The sequence below is a fragment of the Dendropsophus ebraccatus genome, chromosome 13, assembly GCF_027789765.1.
Source record: "Dendropsophus ebraccatus isolate aDenEbr1 chromosome 13, aDenEbr1.pat, whole genome shotgun sequence".
Taxonomy (NCBI): Eukaryota; Metazoa; Chordata; class Amphibia; order Anura; family Hylidae; genus Dendropsophus; species Dendropsophus ebraccatus.
Window position 1 is genome coordinate 60,450,367 of NC_091466.1, and position 19,577 is coordinate 60,469,943.

General features: G+C 39.9%; 1 protein-coding gene across 5 annotated transcripts in view; it reads left to right on the forward strand.

The window, feature by feature from the left end:
* CCDC177 (coiled-coil domain containing 177) overlaps positions 1-19,577 on the forward strand; it is a 67,489-nt gene that overhangs the window by 6,283 nt on the left and 41,629 nt on the right. For 2 of the 5 annotated variants that reach the window (XM_069950815.1, XM_069950814.1), the window contains exon 3: positions 7,424-11,259. The exons of 2 other annotated variants lie outside the window; for them this stretch is intronic. In XM_069950815.1, the coding sequence (XP_069806916.1) occupies positions 7,426-9,432 (2,007 nt within the window). In that variant the 5' untranslated portion in view covers positions 7,424-7,425 and the 3' untranslated portion in view covers positions 9,433-11,259. Of the gene's footprint in view, positions 1-4,838; positions 4,852-7,423; positions 11,260-19,577 lie in introns of those variants that run through there. One more of the 5 variants, XM_069950817.1, reaches the window with a different exon arrangement.

Sequence of the window (19,577 nt, forward strand, 5' to 3'; positions counted from 1 at the left end):
AAGAAAATGCAAATTTTAACTTTTCACTCTTACTTTGCAGTTATTCCTGTGAAATGCAGAAAGGGTTAAATAACTGAATGAATGTAAATTTAAATACTTGAAAGAGTGAAGATTTCAAAATGGGTTGAATTGTGGGGGGTTTTAGTATACAGGCCTCTAAAATATACTCCAAAACTGAACTGGTGCCTAAAGAATTTCTGAGTTTGAAATTTTCACGAACATTTTGAAAATTGCTACTTAACATTTACGGCCTCTAACATCCCAAATAAGTAAAAGCATGTTCACCAAATGCTTTTAAAATAAAGTAGACATGTTATAGATATGAATTATTAAATAATGAATGTAGTATTACTATTTTCCTTATTGGCAGAGACTTTCAAATGTAGAGAATGCACTTTTTTTTACATTTTTAACAACATTTTGGAGTTTTTTCACAAAAAAATTCTAAAGCTATCAACTCAAATTTACCACTAACATAAAGTATAATATGTAACAAAAAAACAATCTTGGAATCAGAAGGATTGGTAAAAGCATTCCCAAGTTATTGATGAATAAAGTGACACAGGTCATATTCATAAAATTTGCCTTGGTCCTGAAAGGGTTAATGTCATCTGGTCATGTTATCAGCTGCAGCTGTTCATAGCTGTAGATGTGAAAGCTGAAAGCCTCCATGACGCCATCTGCTGGCTATTGCTGTCTTCTTTTTTTTCTTGCACAACCTATGAGAGCTCAAACTAGATAAACCTGTAGTTTTAGTTATATATATCCACAAAGGTTACAGTTTTTTTTAGGTGATTGCTTTAGCTACATTTTTTACCGGTGTCAATGATTGACCAGGCCGGTAGTTTCCCCTCTGTATCTTTGCATTTTGTTTTGTTGAGTTGTACATTTTCTTCAGTGACTTGTCTGCATAAACAATGAAATATGAGGACTAGTTTGGGTGTCAATCATTCCTTTTTATATAAAATGAGCCTGAGATGAAGAAAAAGCATACAAAAGAAAAGAAGACAATAAATAGAGGTCAGGAAACCTGTGCTGTGATTGTGGCTGGCCGCATTACTGTGGAAGAACCTGGGCCCACTGATGGGCAATACAATCCTACTCAGAATCTATTGTTGAAGAGCAAATCCCAATTCAATAGAAAATGTGAAAACTACATATAGTGTGTTTCTGTTTTAATTTGACAACCTCCCATTCCAGATCTGATCACGGCACTGCCCCATAACTTATACTCCACCACCTGCAGGAAGAAGGCTTGACAGGGAGACTCCCTGATGTGATAGGACTTTGCTTCTATTTAAAAATGTCAAGTATTCCAGTACTTATCAGCTGCTGTATGTTCTGCAGGAAGTGGTGTATTCTTTCCAGTCTGACACAGTGCTCTCTGCTGCCACCTCTGTCCATGTGAGGAACTGTCCAGAGCAGGAGCAAATCCCCATATACAATTCCTGACATGGAAGTTCCCACATTATAATGCCATGGCTATAAATTAGTTGCTAGGTTTAAGCGGAATGGGCGAACTGGTGCAATGATTTCTGCTAAACCATCTTTTTATAGAGCGAACCAGGAACAAAATTACAGACCCAAGCTATGCTATAAGACTTAAAGGGAAGGTGTCATCAGAACATGACTTATTGTTTAAATAATATTTTTATGTTACACATATTTTTAAAGAATTTTTGGTGAAATTTTTTCATTTTTCTATATTGTAAAATAATCCTGAAATCTTGCAGTTTTCATTCTCACCACTGGGGCCAAAACTATGCTGACACTTCCTGTTGTGTCTGTGGGGATAAGAGGAGGCTGCTGTAAAGTGATTACTGTACAGCATTGCAGCAACATGTGATGCCAGTAGATAGAGAAGACAATAGCAGCTCCCTGTGGAATGATGTCTTCACAGGCCACAGAGCACGCTAAGTAATGGTTAACATTCATCCCAAGGGGACAGTCTGTCTATTGTCATCTATGTCCATGAAGTTTGCTGTAAAGCATGTCACTAAATGCTGTTAAGAACAGCCCAGGCAAGATGGCAGCCTTCATTACAATGTAAAAATAGTGAAATAAAAAAACTACAAGCAGAAAATAGAAACAGATTAGAATAAAAGTTAGATGACACAATCCCTTTAAAGCAAAAGTACCACTAGGTACATTGCTTTTTTTTCTTTTCCATTTTTTTTAACAGACCGGTGCCAGTACGGGGATGCTGATGCTGCAGTCCTTTTTTCCCGAGCATCGGTCGGGCATGAAGCACTGGGGGCAGCCCCGTCAGCCCCCAGTGAGACGATCTCCCCTTCCCTCTGTGACTCATCTCCGTTGACTTTAAAGGAGCCGCATCACAGAGGGGTGAGAGTCTCATCACACTGGGGGCTGGTCGGCCCACCCCCAGTGCTTCATGCCAGGCTGGTGCTTGGGAATAGACTGGCGCCGTGCAGGTGAACCAGGCAGAAGTTCAAAAAAAGGACTGTGCCACTGGCCTCCCAACGACGGTGCCAGTCTGTTCATGTAAAAAATAAAAAACGATGTACTAGCGGTACATTCACTTTAAGTACAGCACAGCAACACACGTATATAAGCAAAAAGGTTGGCATTCTGCTGTGAAGATTCCCACAAAAGAACACTTTTCATATCTATATAACTGCAAGCAAACTATAGTCAAAAAGCGAAACAGACATACAAATGGCAGCTAATAGGCCACAATGGAAAAAAAAAAGAAGCTGTATAACCTAACTACCTAAGCACTGCTGTCTATTATGAAGCCATGCTGTGGAGCGATTATATTCACCATAACATATAATATTCATATAATGTGCAGTTGCGTATGTACTTCTTCCCATCACAGGCACACATAGCGCTGCTGTCATCTTGTAGAGAGGCCTGTGTGCCCTCTAGGCAAAGGGGCCCAGGTGCAATTCCAAGATGTTCCATCCATCTTGTTTTATATATTTAAATATATTCCGTTTGCTTCAGTGCAATATGTTGGATAATTATAAATAAAATATATAGGAACCTGACCTAGTTTATATATAAAGTAGCGGTCCCAGCAGAGCAACGCTTCTCACTGTTAGGGAATCTCCGCTGACAGGAGCAGCTACTGTTCTTTTGCACTTAACCTAACCATGTCATACATTTTCCAGTCATTTGACCATAGTGGCTATAAGAAATAGAGCAGCTGGCTTTCTTTTAGATGGGGTTAGAAAAACATAGCCGCTTTCTTCTGGAAACAGCACCACTGTTTCAGTCTGTGGGGTTTTGCAGCTCAGTTCCATTGAAGTGAATACAGCTGAATTGTAATTCCACACGCAACCTGAGACCGGGTTGGCGCTGTTTTTGCAAGAAAGTAACTATGTTTTATCTCATCTTAGACGTCCTCTTTAATAGCCATCTCTACCTAAATCATTTGCTATCAAGCTTTTTGTTGACCCCCCCCCCAATCCCGGCTACCACACCCATGATGAAGAATCCTAAACATTGTATAAACAAATGCACGCCTTTCCTCCAACTGGTTACTTGTCTGTTCTGTATAAACATACCAAGGTTTTTACCCAGCTTTCCTACAGTCCTGAACCACACAATTTAGAGATGTATCACTATATAGACCAGGGATGGGGAAACTTCGGCCCTCCAGCTGTTGCAAAACTACAATTCCCATCATGCCTGGGCAGCCGAAGCTAAAGCTTCGGCTGCCCAGGCATGATGGGAATTGTAGTTTTGCAACAGCTGAAGGGCCAAAGGTTCCCCATCCCTGATATAAATAGTGAAAAAAATAAAATAAAAAACAGGGTACTTCTTACTCAGCGCTGCCCAAGGAAGACATCCAAGAGTTGCCAGATAGAATAAAGATGCAATTTATTCATAAAAAGCACAGAAATTGACGCGTTTCGGGAACAAGCAGGTCCCCTTTCTCAAAATAAGGTGCACCTTATTTTGAGAAAGGGGACCTGCTTGTTCCTGAAACGCGTCAATTTCTGTGCTTTTTATGAATAAATTGCATCTTTATTCTATCTGGTAACTCTTGGATGTCTTCCTTGGGCGGCGCTGAGTAAGAAGTACCCTGTTTTTAATTTTTTTCACTATTTGTCTTACATGGGCCCCGTAGCTGGGAGCACCCCATTTGTGGTACAATCAGCTTTAGCAGCCCTCCTGCATCCTAGCCACTGGAAACCTCCTGCCACTCGTACTGGTACCCCCACGAACAGTGAGGGGTTATACGCTTAAAGCCCAAGGGGCAAAAAGGTGAGCAGCCTATTATTCTTCAATAATCGTCCCTTGTTTGATAGTATTACACGAGGCGCCGGGCCTTCTTTTTTCTTCTCTTTTTACTCATCCCTGATATAGACAGATGTGTTGTTCAGGGCTCCGGAAAAGCTGACGGACAACCCTGTGCCTGCCGCCTACAGCATCCATAGATGCTTGATATTAGTAACATCTTTCCTGAAGCCATGCACCCTGTCAATAAATGCAACCATGACCGTCCTTGTATTATCCATTACTGGCAATGAAATGGAGTCACTATATGTACACCTTCCTGCGTCCTACCTATTAGTGGCCATGCTGGGCAATGCTTTACCCTCCCTCCTCTCTCTAGAGTGGCTGTTCCCTGCATCTGTCTCCTCCTCCCCTTCTCTGGCTCTTCTGTGTTTTTTCATGCAAGCTTTCACCCCTGCAGATTTGTGAGTCTTCCTCTGCCACCAGCTGTTCCCTGTACTCACCCCCTCCCTCCTCTGCTGCACACTGGCTGTTCTTCACACCCGCCTCTCCCTGCTATCTAGTCGCTGTCCGCTGCCCTGGTGCTGATATCGCTCTCTCTCTGCTAAACACACCCGTCAGTTGATCCTGAAGTGGGAGATGAAGGTAAATGGAAATATTCCATGATGGGCTTGACTATCACATTCATCCTATTGCTATAGTTCACCCTCGGTTTGTGTACATCCCTGTGTTTGATGTATCAGCTACATGTATAGCCCTGTATTTCCTTGTGCTCTGCTGTATAGATCTAGGATGTTACCAGTAACCATAGGAATCATTGTGATCTGTATATTGTGCATTCTGTTCATTGTGGTATCATGCTACTTCCCGAGCACTGGTGGGATTTCTGTGCCCTCCTCCTCGATTTCCCCCATCCATCCCGCATTGATCGCTTTCGCTCTCAGGACTGGTGGGGATTAGTAAGGCATCTGGCGGAGGTAGTGAAATTATACAGGGCGATGCACACAAGCCTATTTAGTAGTATGATGAATCTTGGGCCCTAGCTGCTGCCTGTCCTATATTTATATAATATTTGTTTTATATATATATATATATATATATATATATATATATATAGTCCACCATGCCCGCTATATCTGTTGTATAATCAGAAATCAGCTTCCTGCCAGCCATATATAAAGTGGTGGCGAGCAATGATTTAATAACTTCTCTTTCTATTCCCCCTATGTGAAGCTGAACAGCTATAGATATAATAATACATTGGGTATCAAGCGATTTCCTAATATTATTGCATATCAGGACAGTCTTTTAGTAGTACATCCATACAATGTACGCTGTCATATAGAACTCCTATACTTCACAAAAGGCAACAGGTAATTGTTTTCCTGCCCCCCCCAATTAGATTATGGTCACCTGAATAATTACAGGGACAATATATACTGGAGAATCGATTGTAATACGTTGATTAAAGGGGCTTAAAAGCAGGAGCGTCCCTTTAAATCCACACATGACCACTATTATTGGAGATGCACTTCGCACATATAGTTGAGATACTGAATATATATATATATATATATATATATATATATATACATATATGTTCAAAAGTAGGTGGACATTATGTATAATAGGGTTATGAAGGGGGAGATTTATCAAACATGGTGCAAAGTGAAACTGGCTCAGTTGCCCCTAGCAACCAATCAGATTCCACTTCTCATTCCTCACAGACTCTTTGGAAAATGAAAGGTGGAATCTGATTGGTTGCTAGGGACAACTGAGCCAGTCTTCAGTTTAAGTGTGGGTTTTGCAGTTTCTATTGAAATGAATGGAGATAAATTGTAATACACACAACCCGAGGACAGGGGTGGTGCTCTTTTTGCAAAAAAAAAAAAAGGAACTATGGGAGACATTTATCAAACTAATTGCGCCTGTTTTTAGTCTAATATATCTATTTTGCGCTCAAAATAAATCTAATATGAATTTTTGAAGCTTTTTTAGACAAGACTATCTAAATTAGATGCGACTTTTTGAATTAGATTTTTTGTTGTTAATTAGATCGGAAGTGCACCAGAATTCTTTTTTAGCTAAATTTATTAACTGTGCAATTTTTTAAAAAGTCGCATATATTGGCGCATCGCTACGTCTGTTCCGAACCAGGTGAATTTATTAGACTAATTAAAAGACCATTATTTTTAAGACACATTTACTATGCTATTAGACAATTTACATAAATTTGACTAAACACATTAGATTGGAAATTATGCCAAAACATGTTTGACAAAATCGTGTTTTTAGATTTGTTAGTAAATATCCCCCTATGTTTTTTGAATTCTGGATAATCCCTTTAAGTAAATGGGTAACCATGGCCAATCAGAGCTAGAACAAATCTTGCTCTCTGCTCTTGCTAATTTACGGGCTACCACTATGACATTTATCTGTTTATTGCCAAATGCTTAGTAAAGCAGTTATGTAGGATTAAAAAAATTGCTGCTTTCTTTTAAAAAAAAAAAAGGCACTACACCTACCCTCAGGCTGTGTGTGGTATTAAAACTTGGCTCCATTTACTCCTATAGAACTAAGCTGCAATGTCATACAACACATGGCCAAGAGGGGTGCTGTTTATTGGAAGAAGCTATGTCTTTCTAATCCTGGAAACCCCCTTTAAGGAAACTTGATGCCACATATCCACATTTCTTCTATAAATGACATATATGTTTCTAACATTGTAATCCATGGAGAACAGCTGAGAGATGGTTGCTGAGCATATGGCAGCCTTTTTAAATACACCAGAGGATGGTGAGGACCAGAGTAAATGCATTTGTCTTAGGGTTTGACGTGTAACTCTATATTACCTCATCTGCCATTACCATGTTTAAACTCAATGGATGTGATTTAATATAGCAGAAAAATTACCCCAAGCATATAAAGCATGGCCAATATCAATATCGGATCAAAGGTGTTGATTCCGTCCATTCCTGCCAATCAGCTTACTTCATCACTTTACCAGTCACAGCTCTATACATTTGGTAGTAGCTGTACTAGGTATTGGACCTTATTGAATTGAAGTAAATGGGATGCGTTCCAATACCAGATACAGTTGTTACTGAATGTAAAGAGTGGTGCCTGAAACCTGAAGATCAGCTGATCTGTGGGGGAGCCTACAAAACCAAATGTTTGATATTTACTTGAAAAAACTGATCTGGTCTATTTTTATTAGGTATGATGATGGCTGAACCTACAGAAGATCCGGGAGGAGAGGAGACAACAGGAGGGGCAATGGTACGGCAGAGAGAGCATTCTCCTATGTTACACTTGGATCTTTATAATTTTGAATGTTCTGAAGCAGAAGGAAGTCGGTATGTGCTGACCAGTCCCCGATCCCTGGAGGCCTGTGCCCGATGTATGGTGAAACCAGTAGAACTTTTATCTAGAAGTCTTTCAGACCTAGTGAAGGAAGCTCCAGGGCGGTCTATGCGAGTAGCCACTGGTCTTTGTGAAGTTTATGAGATAGAAAGACAGAGGAAGCTGAAAATGTGCAGGGAGGAAAGGGAAAGAATTATCCGTCAAGAAAAGAGAAGGATTCTACCACTAGTGCTAAGTAGCAATATTAGCTCACCGGGTAGCTCAAAAGGGCCTTCCCGGGCTGAACTTGCAACCCCCCCAGCATCTAAGAGAAGTGACACTCGATCCAGCACGGGTTCCCAAAGAAGTAATACACATCTGTCCAAAGACAGCGATAGATCTCAATCTTTACCTACCAAACTCACTAAAAGAGGTGCTCCATCCCGGCCCAAAAGGCAACCTGCCTCAACCTCCAAATCTCAAAAGAGTAGTAGCTCCCAATCTGAAGATACTCAGAGCAGTACCGAATCAATGACCCAGGATGCTGCTCCTGTAGTCACAAGGAAAAGTAAGAGTCAGTCTCTGGACTCCCTACAGAAAATGAGAGAAGGTATCTCTGGTAGAACATCCTCAGAATCCATGACCTCTTCATACAGCGGGGACAGTTTACGTGGAAGAACACAAGCTATTCCAAAATCTAGGACTTTGGATACTGTTAATTCCCTCTTGGGTCGAAGTTTCAGTCTTGGAGATCTTAGCCATTCACCCCAAACAACGAAGAAGGTTGAAAAAATGGTTAAAGAGGTAAAGAAAAAAGGGATTCACGAACTACCTTCACGAGACAAAAAGATTGCCGCAATTATGATTGCCAAGCATGAAGAGGAAAAAATCATGAAGGAGCAGCGATACTGGGCTCACTTACAGTGGGAAACCCAGAGGAAGAGCTCAGATTTAAAAAAAGAGCTTGAAGAAAGAGAAAGACATCGAGCTATATTACAAGGGCAAAAAATGTTGGAGTCTCGCGTCAGAAACAGACGCAGCAAAGTCTCTTCAGAGGAATTGACTTTGTCAGAGATGGAAAAACAAGGCAAAGGGAAAATTGGGAAATTGGAAGCGAAGCAAAAGAGCACCATCCAAGTAAAAGGTCAAAAGTCCAAACAGCTCAAGAAAAATGATGCCCTAGAGCCAAGTGATGACTTCCTACATGATAAGTATATGTTAGCCCAGAATAAAAAGCAGGAGAGGTCTCAGCAGGTGAACAAAATCCTGCAGAACAAGATGGAGAAGATTAAGCACCAAGCCCTTCTTCAGGAGATGGCACAGAAAGAAGAGTCTGACACTGAGGAGAAAAGGAAGACGCTTGAGAAACATCTGCATAAAGCACAAGAAAATTTAGAGCAATTACAAGAAAAAAGGACCCAAGAAATAAAGACTAGAGCACAAAGGGAAGAACACCAAATCCATCGAGCAAGGCTGGCAGCGGAACAGAAAGAGAAAGAGCGCACCGAGCATCTGAAGGAACTGGCCAAAGCGGCGGAAAGAAAGCTACAGCACGCGGCTCAGGTAGCTGATGAAGTCGTGCAACACAAAGCTCGAAAAGCAGTGGAAATACGACTGGAAAAAGAGAAAATCCAAAGGGAGAATCGGCAAAAGGTACTAAAGATTGAAGACAGGAAAAGACAGGAACTGCTTTTGTCCATAGAAAAGAAGCTAGAACGCAGTGAACAGATATGTAAGGAAAAACAGACTGTGGTGGACAATGCACGCTCGGTGGCTAGGGCATCCTTTAATATAAGGGAGAGAGTAAGAGCTGAAACTAATATACGTACTTTCGATAAAATGGCCCTGGAAGCAGAATTTTATGCAAACATCAATAAGAAATGATGGACATGAAAGTAAAAAAAAAAAAGAAAAACACATCTATGCCAGCCACTGTTAATGCAGGGCACAGGGTATGCATTGTTTTACAGAATGATAATAAGTAAGCCAGTACTGATGCAGCGCTGGCTTACTATGATAAAGCCAAGACCAATCAATGGTCTCCATATAGGTCAGTATGATATGCACTAAGGGCAAATTTTCATCTTTTCCGTTATTTACCCCATGAATCATGTAGCCAGAATCTATATATTGACAATACTACATACGACATATGCCCAAATACCTCCCCTTTCCATTGGAAATATAATACTGTTTATATATTGAACAGGCCAGTTATAAATTTCTAGGCATTTCTACTACTTTTCTCCTGTTGCAATCTTCCAATTGCAAGACAAATAAAATAATTTTCAATAAAATGAGGCCAATGAGGTTATATGACCCTAAGCTGGGTGGCGAAGAGCAGCTTCTGATGTTAGAATAGAATAGACTAGGACTACTGGTTGTTACTAGAGATGAGCGAACCGTCGGACTAACAAATAAAAAAAAATCTCTATCTGCACTGTTGAACATTGGAGTCATGTCTGCACCCCTTTGCTGTCTGTGATTTGTTGGTACAGTTGGTTCTTTAGTTAAAGGGGGGTATTCTTGGCAAATGTACCCCCATCTACAGGATATAGAATAGCAAGGGTGGGGGTTTCAGTAAGGCTAGGTTCATATTGCACTTTTGCTCTCCATTTAAAGTCCAACTGACGCAGTCGCATGCCGTCCACCAGGATCTGTTTTCCATTTACTTACATTATAAGGCTATGTTCACACAAAGAACAGCCGTTCTTTTCATACTGCAATGATTTGCATTGAAGTCAATGCAAACAACAGCTGTTGTTTCCCACACTGTATTGAACAACGGCTGTTGTTTACTATGGCCGTCAAAATAATGATCATGTAACTTATTTCCGGCCGTTGTCCATAGACTTCAATGCAACTTTTATTCAAGACAACAGCCGTTGTATCGAGTACCAAATAACAGCCGTTGTTTGTACATTAAAAAAATAAATAAATACATATATCTATCTATCTATATATATTGAAATGGATCTATTTTTAAAATTTTTTTAATCGAACACCATGTTTTTCTATACATTAAAATTAAACTTATACAACCAGATCCATTAAACGGACAGCAAACACGCAGTTTGAACCCAGCCTTAAGCAACAGAACAACTGTTATGGATGAAGCACGGTGTTTCAGGTTTTGTGTTTTTTTTTGGATATCCATGGGCTTTAAAACAAAAGTGAAGTGTATTTTTTCACTGAATTTCTGTTTGGAAAATCCAAAGCATTTCCAGTAGAAACATGGTGGAAAAATGATGCTGCAGGAAAAAATCCACGAAAAACAAAAATGCTCAAATTCGCTTTCTTTGCTGGATTAGTGTTCTGGCACATTTCCTTAAGGTGTGCAACACAACCCGACAAACCCATAATTTTTGTCCAAAAACCCACCAAGTGGGCGTGTCGTTGGTGTGTCCCTTAAAATTTATTATGCAAACTCGTTTTACAGGTTTTCCATTTAAAAAACCAGCCACTTCTACTGTATCATAATGGTTGGGTTTTAGTTTTGTCCTATGAAAAACTTTCCAGATTTACTAAGGGCGTGCGCCACATTAATGAATTAAATGCAGAAAAAAAAATACACAGCCGACAGCATAATGGTTTAAAATTGACGCATTGTTAGTAAATGAGACCAGTTGTGTATTGATGCTTTAATATCACACAAGTGTCTGATTTTGACATGAATGTAGAGATGATTATTCTGGAAAATAGAGAATAAATGTACATAGACTGCAATGATCACAGTATACAAACCCAAATGCAAAAAAAAAAAAAAAATCAACATTTTGTAAAAAAAAAAAAAAAAAAAATTCAAACATAGAGCACAATATATTAAAGTTCAAGTTTATCAACTGATATTTTGAGTTGTTATTATCTGGGAGTCCAGAGGCTTGTAAGTCAGGTGGTGGCTTAGGGTTGTTATATTGTTGTTATATTGTTCATTGTTATAGGTGGTAGGTTGGCACTTAAGGCGCCATGGAAAATTCCGAAACACATGCCACAGGATGAGAGTAAACTTGAAGGGGCACTCATGTGAAATGCTTCTCCATGGTGATCTATGTTACTTCCACTGTCATGTCAAAAATAGAATGTCCCAATTCTCCTTTCAGCTGAACTCACATCAACTGTGAAATAGGAATTCTGCAAGCTTTGTTAAGTTGGCCAAGAATGCGCTGATAGTTCTGGTCATAACAAGAGAAATAATATGTATATGGTGGCGTTTATGTCTTTTGCCTCTTTCACTTGCGGTCTCAGATTAAGAGTTGTACAAATCATGGTAAAATGAAATACCAATGGCTGGACACCATGGAAGATGTAAAATTGTTTAAAAAAAAAAACAAAAAAAACAACAGCACAAAGTTTCCCACATATTAAATAAGTTCATAGTCCATACCTCCTCAGACCTGCTCCCTTGAGTTCCAGCAATATAGACATGGAGCCAAGTTATCAGATCCATCAAGGGACAAAGAATTATTGCCAACAATTTAGTGTGGAATTGACTGTTTGTAGAGGTTGAGGATCAAAGAGTGTAATAGAGGTGACGCTGAGCTGCAGCAAGCACGCCTCATCCCTTCTGCTCTACCGTGCATGATTGATGTACAGGCTTGGCTTCCAGCAGAGAGCCAAGTAAAATAAAGATGGGAGGAGGAAGGAGGTGTGCTGTTACAGGGCTTGGCTTCCAGCAGGGAGCCAAGTAAAATAAGGATGGGAGGAGAAAGGAGGTGCGCTGTTACAGGGCTTGGCTTCCAGCAGGGAGACAAATAAAATAAGGATGGGAGGAGGAAGGAGGTGCGTTGTTACAGGGCTTGGCTTCCAGCAGGGAGACAAATAAAATAAGGATGGGAGGAGGAAGGAGGTGTGCTGTTACAGGGCTTGGCTTCCAGCAGAGAGCCAAGTAAAATAAAGATGGGAGGAGGAAGGAGGTGTGCTGTTACAGGGCTTGGCTTCCAGCAGGGAGCCAAGTAAAATAAGGATGGGAGGAGGAAGGAGGTGCGCTGTTACAGCTCTATGCCATATAATGTAACTATTATTTATTGGTTAGTGAGAGGTACAACAATCTCCTGACAATCATGTAAGATGTTTTCTATAATAACTTCAAAGTGAGATGTATAATGTAGGCAAGTGGAGAATCACAGACTGGAAAGATATTGGTATACACCAACATGAGTGCAGTAGTGCCAGGCAAACCTCTATATGTGTTGAAGTTCACAAACCAATAAAATAAATACTTGGGTATAATTCAGTTGGTTCATTGAATTTCCATTTTTATGTGTGAGGAATAATCCGGGAATGTGTGACATCAATAAGACTGGGTTCACACAGTGTTTTATGTCTATTTTTATCCTCTCGAAATGGATAAAAACATATACATCAAATAAACAAAGAAAGCCAAAAATGGATTCTGCTCTATGCCATACAGCAGAATCCATTTCCTACTACATTTACATTATAAAATAAAATGCATGGATACAATTGCGCTGACTACTATGTTATAGTATATATAAAAAAAAAAACATAAAAGAACACCAAAAGGAAATATTCAGTTTGTCTACATTACACCATAGATGTCACTGTTTGTGTATATGCTTCTATCCTAAACATGGGACATAAAACACGCTTGTAAAACATAAAAAACAACACAGTGTGAAGCTAGCCTAACCTCTTTTCTTATATCAATCTCACGTAATGATTAGAGATGAGCGAACCTCGAGCATGCTTGAGTCGATCTGAACCTGAACGTTCGGTATTTGATTAGCTGTGGCTGCTGAACTTGGATAAAGCTCTAAGGTTGTCTGGAAAACATGGATACAGCCAATGACTATATCCATGATTTCCACATAGCCTTAGGGCTTTATCCAAGTTCAGCAGCCACCGCTAATCAAATGCCGAAAGTTCGGGTTCGGATCGACTCGAGCATGCTCCAGGTTCGCTCATCTCTAGTAATAATCCAGAAATGTGATTACAGGTGTCTTGCAGCACATGTAGCTTGAATTTAACCTTGTGCATGAATTGTAGCACTCCAAATACGCCAACCATGATACATGATTACAGCCATAGGTCTCCTTAGGCTGTATCCATCTTTTACAGGCAGCAGGATTCAACAGCTGAGCAATCAGGTTCAGACAAACCTACTGTAAGGCTGTGTTCACACTGTGTTTTTGCTGTCCGTTTAATGGAACAGTTTTATGAGGAAAATGGATGAAAAAGCAGATGCATTTATGTGCATGGGATCCGTTTTTCCATTGACTTCCATTATAAAAAAAAAAGACTGATCAAAACACATCCGTTTTACAGTTGACTACGATTCCGCTAAAAAATAAATATATGCATTTTGATATTTTTTTTATAACGAAAGTCAATGGAAGAACTGATCCAAATGGATGCACACAAATGCATACATTTTTTCCACTAAACGGATCCGTTAAACAGACAGCAAAAACACAGTGTGAACCAAGCCTACGTTCGTTCATCTCTAATGCTGATCCCTAAATACTAAAAGATTGTTGGGAATAACTGATCATTTTGCTGCACAGGTAATCTTTTTGCATGTTCATCAACTAGAAATTGCTTTATGACAGTATCATGATGCTTTGCAATCAATAGTTCCTCCTGCTCTCTGTTAAAGGGAATCTGTCGCTAGGTTTATTCCGCCTTAAAGGAGGGCAGCATAAACTAGTGATATAAATGCTGAACAGAACATTGTATTACTTACATCATTCTTTTCTGCCATTCTCCTAATATGCAGGAGAATAAGATTCCTGCCACACCCCTCCCCTGCCCTCCAGCTCCTGATTGACAGGTGACTGCCTATACAAAGAATGTATAGATAACTCCCAATCAGCAGCTGGTGGGCGGAGTTTCTGTATAAACCTACTGACAGAGTCTCTTTAAGCACACCCATTTGTGCATTTTGTACAATGACTTTGCACCGTTTGATTTTTTTATTGGTTTACTAATTGTATTTTTGTACAATAAATGGACAACACTTGGGCCAGGCCGAGTCACCAGCTTTCTGTAAAATATTTTGTAACCCAAGTTGTTTCACAGTCAGACACAAGATCAGGGCCCGTTCACATCACAGTTTTGCAGTTCCTTGGGTGTATGGGGGTTACTGAATGAAAAAAGTGTTAAAATAAATTGCTTGAAATACTTGTTAACTTCAACTGGCAAAACCTAGTGCACAAGGGCACAACTTTTGACTACGTCTAGCCACACAATTGCATCTGTTTTTGCTTCCTTTTTTTCCATAAAATGGATACGTTAAACAGACTGGAAAAATGCAGTGTGAACCCAGCCTAAGTTTTTATTGGAGTTCAACATACAAAACTACAAAAAGTGATACAAAAGTGTCCATAGACATACCAAAAGAATACAATGGTGTGAACCCAGGCCTTTTATATATAGTATAGAAACAGAGAGAAATTGGTATTGGAGGACACTGAATGGATCCCCTACAGCAGGGACGGGGAACCTGCGGCAGTTGTAAAACTACAATTGCAATAGCTGAAGGGACAAAGGTTCCCCATCCTTAAAGAAACACATTTTATTTTTTTTGTTTTTATTTTGTACAATATTGGGAAACAATTTTTTTTTCCGACCATACACACACACACAGAAATACAACAAATCAGGATAGTTTTGCGGTCAGCAGCCGATACGTAAAATAGCATTCTCTTCTCTCTCACTAGTTGTAGGTGGAGTCGTCTGGAAGAATGCCAAATGGGCCCCATTGAGGTTTGAGGTAGCAAGTGAGGCAGAGATAAGTAAAGAAAGTTTTAACCTGATTCCAAAAAGTTTGGATATGTTGGCATGACATGAAAAGTTAAAAGCAGCCCCCTGCCCCCCCCCCCCCCCCCCCCACTGCAAAAAAAAAAAAAAAATTCCCTCAAAAATAATGGGGCTCTTAGTTACCATTTAAAAACAGTGTAAACCACCCCACCAACGATAAGGTGGCCCCATGCCGGGGTGGACCTACACTGTACTCTGGCCTTTTCATGGCATATAATATGCATATGCTCTGGGCATGGAAGATATAAGGTCATCTTATCTAAGGGGGTGATTTACTAATTTATGGAGCATGCCAGAGAAAAGGCATAGATTTTTGCACAAAGATCTTTGCCTTTTTTGTGGTGTATGCCCCATTCGCCTGATGGGCCATCAGGGTACACGGTAAAGTGGGTAGGAGGTGTAGCCTCCTCCCACGCCTGACTTATCATGATTTTAGCCTGTAAGCAGGTGTAAATCATGGCAGAGATCTACACCTGCTTCAAAGCAGCTGCAGATCGAGCGACAGGTGCAGGTCCCACTGGATATTCTAAGAGGCGTGAAAGCTCCACATGAAAGTATTTATTGGCCGGTATGGATCATCTACACACTGCAACTTTTTAAAAAATTTTGTGCAATGTGACTTTATCTCGGAGCTGACTTAAGGCCCTATTACACTAAACGATTATCTGTCGTATTTGGCCGATAGTCGTCTGGTGTAATAGCAGGCAATGATCAGCCCACATGAACGATGTCGGCTGATCGTTTGCTGTTGACAAACTACCAGGATGGCAGAGATGTGCTGCCGTCGCTATGTTGAATAGGAGCCGCAGCAGCAGACCGCCGCTATCCTCTATGGGGATTTCAAGGGAACCTCTGACACTGAATATGCATCTGCAGGCAGCGTGTTGTAGAGCAGGAGGTGAGCTAACTGTTATATAGTTGTATAGGAAAGTTCCTGGGGAACTTATCACTTATTCATATAAATCCTACAGAGGTCCTACATAATTATGACAGCTGTGTGTCAAAAGAAACTGACAGGTCTAGTAGTCTATAATGACAGGCTTACATGAATAAATGACAAAGGAACTGCAGATCTCGCTGCAAATTCGCAGCGAGAAATTCGCTGCGGATCCGTTATGTGTGAACGCACCCTTAGGCTATGTTCACACTACGTATATTTGAGGCTGTATGTTTGAGGCTGTATAGCAACCAAAACAAGGAGTGGATAAAAAACACAGAAAGGCTCTGTTCACATAATGTTGTAATTGAGTGGATGGCCGTCATTTAATGGCAAATATTTGCTGTTATTTTAAAACAACGGCTGTTATATTGAAATAATGGAAGTTATTTACCGTTATATGGCGGCCATCCACTCAATTACAACATTATGTGAACAGAGCCTTTCTGTGTTTTTAATCCACTCCTGGTTTTGGTTGCTATGAGGACCTGACATGAGGACCAAATACAGCCTCAAATATACATAGTGTGAACCCAGCCTTAAATGGTTTATCCCAAGGTCAAAAGTTATCCACAGGACCATCCAAATCAGAAGAACAGAAGGTTCCTTCTTAGACATAGACATGAATGGTAGGTGCAGAATTCCTGTGTAATATTCCCTATATACACTTATATTATTCATATATATATAGTGGTGCCTTGGATTACGAGCATAATTCGTTAAAGCTTAAAGCTTGTAATCCAAATCCACTCTTAAACTAAAGCAAATTTTCCCATAAGAAATCATAGAAATGCAGACAATTGGTTCCACACTCCAAAAATAAAGATTATTATTCTGAATAACAGGTAAAACAGATGAAACAAACATTCAGAAACAGCAGAATATGTGATATTATAAGTTACTGTACAGTAATGGAGATGATGGGAAACACAAGGGCTGACAGAGACTGCAGGGAGCATGAAGGAATGAGCAGGGCAGATGTGGGCACATACATGCAGGACTCTCTGTCCGGGGAGAGAGGGGTTACAGCTATGGAGAGATTACCTCCCCAGTCCTGTCCTCTGATGTAAGCCCCAGCCTGAATTGGATCTGCTATGATTTGGAAGGTGAGGGAGACTTCCTGGGTCATAGTACAGTGCTGTAGTCCCCGCTATGCAGACCATGCCCCTCCCCCACTCCCCCTCCCACCTAGTACAGGGAGCTCTTAATCCAAAGCAATGCTCTTAAAACAAGTCACAATTTTGAAAAACTGTGAGATTATAAACTTATACGCTCTTAAACCAAGTTACTCTTAAATCAAGGTACCACTGTACTTCAGTGATCTGAGATGTGTTCTGAACTAGTAGGCTCATTTATTGGACATTGATTGGAGTTATAGTAACAGACAGTTTTGATGAAAAACCTATAAGAGGAGTACGCGTTTCATGCTTCTGAGCACTGGTGACAGCAGCAGCAGCTTCTCCTCCTCCTGGGGAATATAGACTGGAGCTCAGATAGTAGTTTTTCCCCACTGTGTAACAATAATAGATGATTTACCCCTCAGCCCTCCCTTCTTCATACCCAGTAACAGCCAACAAAGTGTTCCTTTGTTCCTCTTCATTCTCTTCTATGACTGTATATTAGTGATATGGCATCCTTTGCAACATGTAATAAAATATTAATGCACAGCAAAATGTTAGCATATGTTGTAGTAGTAGTCTTTTCTATAAGAGCCAAACGCAAAGGTTAAAAAGGACAGTAGTTATCCAATGTTATAAAGGTCAGTAACACCCATTAGATTGCTTTGTATGAGTATTAAAGGGGTAGTTAAAAAAAAAAAAAGATTTGTAATTTACATCTATTAAAAAATCTCAAGTACTTATCAGCTGCTGTATGTCCTGTAGGAAGTGATGTATTCTTTCCAGTCTGACACAGTTCTCTCTGCTGCCACCTCTGTCCACGTCAGGAACTGTCCAAAGCAGTGGCAAATCCCCATAGAAAACCTCTCATGCTTTCTAGACCTTAAAGAATACCACTTCCTGCAGGACATACAGCAGCTGATAAGTACTGGAAGACATGAGATTTTTTAATACAAGTACATAACAAATCTCTAGCACTTTCTGGCAATAGTTGATTTGAAATCATTTTTTTTATGAACTACCCCTTTAATGCCCAGGAATGCCCTGCAGTAAAAGCAAGTTAAAAGGAATATTTCTTCTCTTCGATGTAGCTTGTATTTCTAGACCCTGCAGCTATAAACACACTGGCATAATATATGTAAAACTTCAAACGTCTTGTGACCCAGAAAATGCTTCGTTTGTCTTGAAGAAGCATCTGTAAAGATTAGTGTAAAGAAACTCGTAGTATGTGGCGGTAAACAGCGGTGATTAGGAAAGTACGGCGTGAACTGAATAATTCAAGTGTCAGTCGGTAAAAAGTGTTAGAAAACATACACACCAAAATGCTATAGCATAAAAGGGGTTCTCAGTGAAATATTTTTTCTTTCAAGTTAACTGGTATCAGAACATTATGTAGATTTGTAAATTACTTGTTAAAAAAATTTTTTTCAGTACTTATCAGCTGCCGTATGTCCTGCAGGAAGTGGTGTATTCTTTCCAGTCTGACACAGTGCTCTCTGCTGCCACCTCTGTCCATGTCAGAAACTGTCGATGGGGAATTTCTATGGGAATTTGTTACTACTCTGAACAGTTTCTGACACGGACAGAGGTGGCAGCAGAGAGCACTGTGTCAGACTGGAAAGAATATACCACTACCTGCAGGACATATAGCAGCTGGTAAGTACTGGAAAACAAGATTTTGAAATAGAAGTAATTTACAAATTTATATTACTTTCTGACACCAGATCATTTGAAAGAAAAACATTTTGATATCTTTCTTATACCTTTTTTTTTATCAGCATTAGCTTTTCTTAGCTTTTTCTTACAAGGCTACAATAGCTTATTTTGTGTTTTGTACAAGACAGGTAAATTTAGTTTTTTTTTTAAAATAAACCCCATGGGGGAGATTTATCAACCATGGTGTAAAGTGAAACTGGCTCAGTTGCCCCTAGCAACCAATCAGATTCCACCTTCCATTTTCCAAAGAGTCTGTGAAGCATGAAAGGTGGAATCTGATTGGTTGCTAGGGGCAACTGAGCCAGTTTCACTTTACACCATGTTTGATAAATCTCCCTACAATTTTTTTTTGTGGAAAAATGAAAGAGTTATGAATTTAAAGCGAATGTACCACCAGTAACATTTGCTTTAAGATTTTCACATGAATAGAACATGAAAAATCTCTTTGTCCCATAAGGGATAAAGCTTAGAATTTAGCT